At 69.5% G+C, this 2,569-nt stretch overlaps 1 protein-coding gene across 1 annotated transcript; it reads left to right on the top strand.

Annotated features, from left to right (window-relative positions):
- Positions 1–252: 252 nt before the first annotated feature.
- LOC148591289 (WD repeat-containing protein 46-like) lies at positions 253–2,474 on the top strand (the record flags this gene model as incomplete). The annotated part of the gene is made up of 4 exons (XM_088537871.1): positions 253–325; positions 411–482; positions 571–651; positions 2,362–2,474. Coding segments are annotated over exons 1-4 (311 nt in total), but the record flags the coding sequence as incomplete, so codon positions are not given.
- Between the last annotated feature and the right edge of the window lie 95 nt (positions 2,475–2,569).

The following is a 2,569-nucleotide window of genomic DNA, read 5'->3' as shown; positions in this document are numbered from 1 at the left end:
GGATACAATCGAGTTGGACAAGGTGGTCTCCGTGTGCAGGGCTGCCCTCAACAAGCATGGCCGCCCTCGCGGTGTCCAGGCACGGGGCTGCCCTGAGCAAACATGGCCGCCCTCGCGGTCCTCCCACGCGCCGGGCCGCCCGCAACAAACATGGCGCCGTCTCCTCCCCCAGCCCCGCCCCTCCGCGGCCACGCGGCGCCCTGATTGGCCGCGCTCGGGGGGCTCCCCGCCCTCTCATTGGCTGCCGCGCGCGCGGCGCCCGGGACGGCGGAGTCTCCACATGGCGCCGGCGGCGGCGAACGGGGCGGCCCGGGGGGGCCCCGCGGTAACGAGCGGCGGGACCGGGACGGGGAGGGGGGGGGGGGACACAACCCCAATGTCCCCCCAATGTCCCCCAATGTCCCCCCCAGGCCCGGGAGCGGCGGCGGCGCCCGGGAGCGGCGGGACACGGAGCGGAACGAGGCGGCGCCACCGTGTCCGGGGTACGGGGACGGGGACACGGCGGGGACGGGGGACACCCACGGGAGGGTGGCGGCGTCACCCGCGTTTGTCCCTTCCCGCCCCCCGTAGAAGAAGGACCCGTTCCCGGGGCCCGCGCCCCTCGCCGGGGCCCGCGTGAAGCGGTTCCTGCGGCGGGACGGGGAGAAGGAGGTGAGACACGGGGGGGGGGGGGGGGACACGGGGTGACACGGGGGGACACGGGGGGGGACATCCCGGGAGGGGGGGGGCACGGGGGGACACGGGGGGGGGGACATCCCGGGAGGGGGGGGGCACGAGGGTGACACGGGGGGGGGACATCCGGAGGGGGGGGGGACACGGGGAGGGGGACACGAGGGGGACACGGGGGGCGGGGACACGGGGGGGGGCATGGGGGGACATCCGGGGGCGGAGGGGAGGGGACATGGGGGGGGGGGGACACATCCTGGGAGGGGGGGGACACGAGGGTGACACGGGGGAGGGACGTTCCGGGAGGGGGGGGGGGCACGGGGGGGGACATCCGGGGGCGGAGGGGGACATGGGGGGACATGGAGGGGACATTCTGGGAGAGGGGGGACATCCCGGGGGGGATGGAGGGGAGGGGATATGGGGTGGGGGGACATCCTGGGAAGGGGGGGGGCACGAGGGTGACACGGGGGGGGGGGGGCATTCCGGGGGGGAGGGGCATGGGGGGACATGGAGGGGACATTCCGGGGCAGAGGGGGACATGGGGGGGAGGGACACGGGGGTGACCCATGGAGGGGGTCCCAGGGGGACATTGGGGACAGGGTCTTGGAGGGGGGGGTCTAGGGGTGACATCTTAGAGGTCCCCTGGGGACATCTTGGGGGTCCCTTGAAGACAGCAGGATCTAGGGGTGACATTTTAGGGGCATTGGGGACATCTTGGGGGTCCCTTGGGGACAACAGGGTCTGGGGGGGGTCCAGGGGTGACATTCTGGGGTCCCTTGGGGACAACAGGGTCTTTAGGGGGGGTCTAGGGATGACAGATCTTGGGGGCATTGGGGACATCTTGGGGGTCCCTTGAGTACAACAGGGTCTTGGGGGGGATCTAGGGGTGACATTTTGGGGACACTGGGGACATTTTGGGGTCCCTTGGGGACAACGGGGTCTTGGGGGGGGGGGTCCAGGGGTGACATTTTGGGGGCATTGGGGACATTTTGGGGTTCCTTGAGTACAACAGGGTCTTGGGGGGGGGTCCAGGGGTGACATTTTGGGGGTCCCTTGGGGACATTTTGGGGGTCCCTTGGGGACAACAGGGTCTTGGGGGGGTCTAGAGGTGACATTTTGGGGGTCCCTTGGGGACATTTTGGGGGTTCCTTGGGGACAACAGGTTCTTGGTTTTGGGGGGAGGGTCTAGGGGTGACATTCTGGGGGCATTGGGGACATTTTGGGGGTCCCTTGGGGACATCTTGGGGGTCCCTTGAGGACAGCAGGGTCTTGGGGGGGATTTAGGGGTGACATTTGGGGGCATTGGGGACATTTTGGGGTCCCTTGGGGACAACGGGGTCTTCGGGGGGGGAGTCTAGGGGTGACATTTTGGGGGCATTGGGGACATTTTGGGGTTCCCTTGGGGACATTTTGAGGGTCCTTTGGGGACATCAGGGTCTTTGGGGGGGGTCTAGGGGTGACATTCTGGGGGTGTTGGGGACATTTTGGGGTTCCCTCGGGAACATTTTGGGGTTCCCTTGGGGACATCTTGGGGTTCCCTTGGGGACATTTTGGGGGTCCCTTTGGGGACATCAGGGTCTTTGGGGCGGTTCAGGGTCCCTTGAGGTGGGTCCCAAGCGGGGCCAGGGGGTGTCATAGAGACCCTAAGGGATGTCCCCAACCCCTTGTCCCTTGTCCCCCGTCCCTTGTCCCCAGCCCCGCGCTGGCAGCCGGCGCCTCCGGTGTCACCTGCGCCGGGTGGGACACGAGGAGGAGGCGGCGGCGACGCGGGCGGCCCGGCTGGAGCTGCTGCTGCCGCAGGAGCCGGGGTGGGGGTCCCGCGTCACCGCGATGTCCCCTGGTGTCCCCTGTGTCACCCCCGGGTCCCCTTGTGTCCCCCGGGTCACCCCCGTGTCCCCTGTGT

Source organism: Tinamus guttatus, unplaced genomic scaffold, assembly GCF_059628265.1.
Source record: "Tinamus guttatus ecotype Peru unplaced genomic scaffold, ASM5962826v1 Tinamus_guttatus_pri_ptg000869l, whole genome shotgun sequence".
Lineage (NCBI taxonomy): Eukaryota > Metazoa > Chordata > Aves > Tinamiformes > Tinamidae > Tinamus > Tinamus guttatus.
The sequence above is the reverse complement of the archived record's forward strand: the minus strand, read 5'-3'. Positions and strand labels throughout refer to the sequence as shown.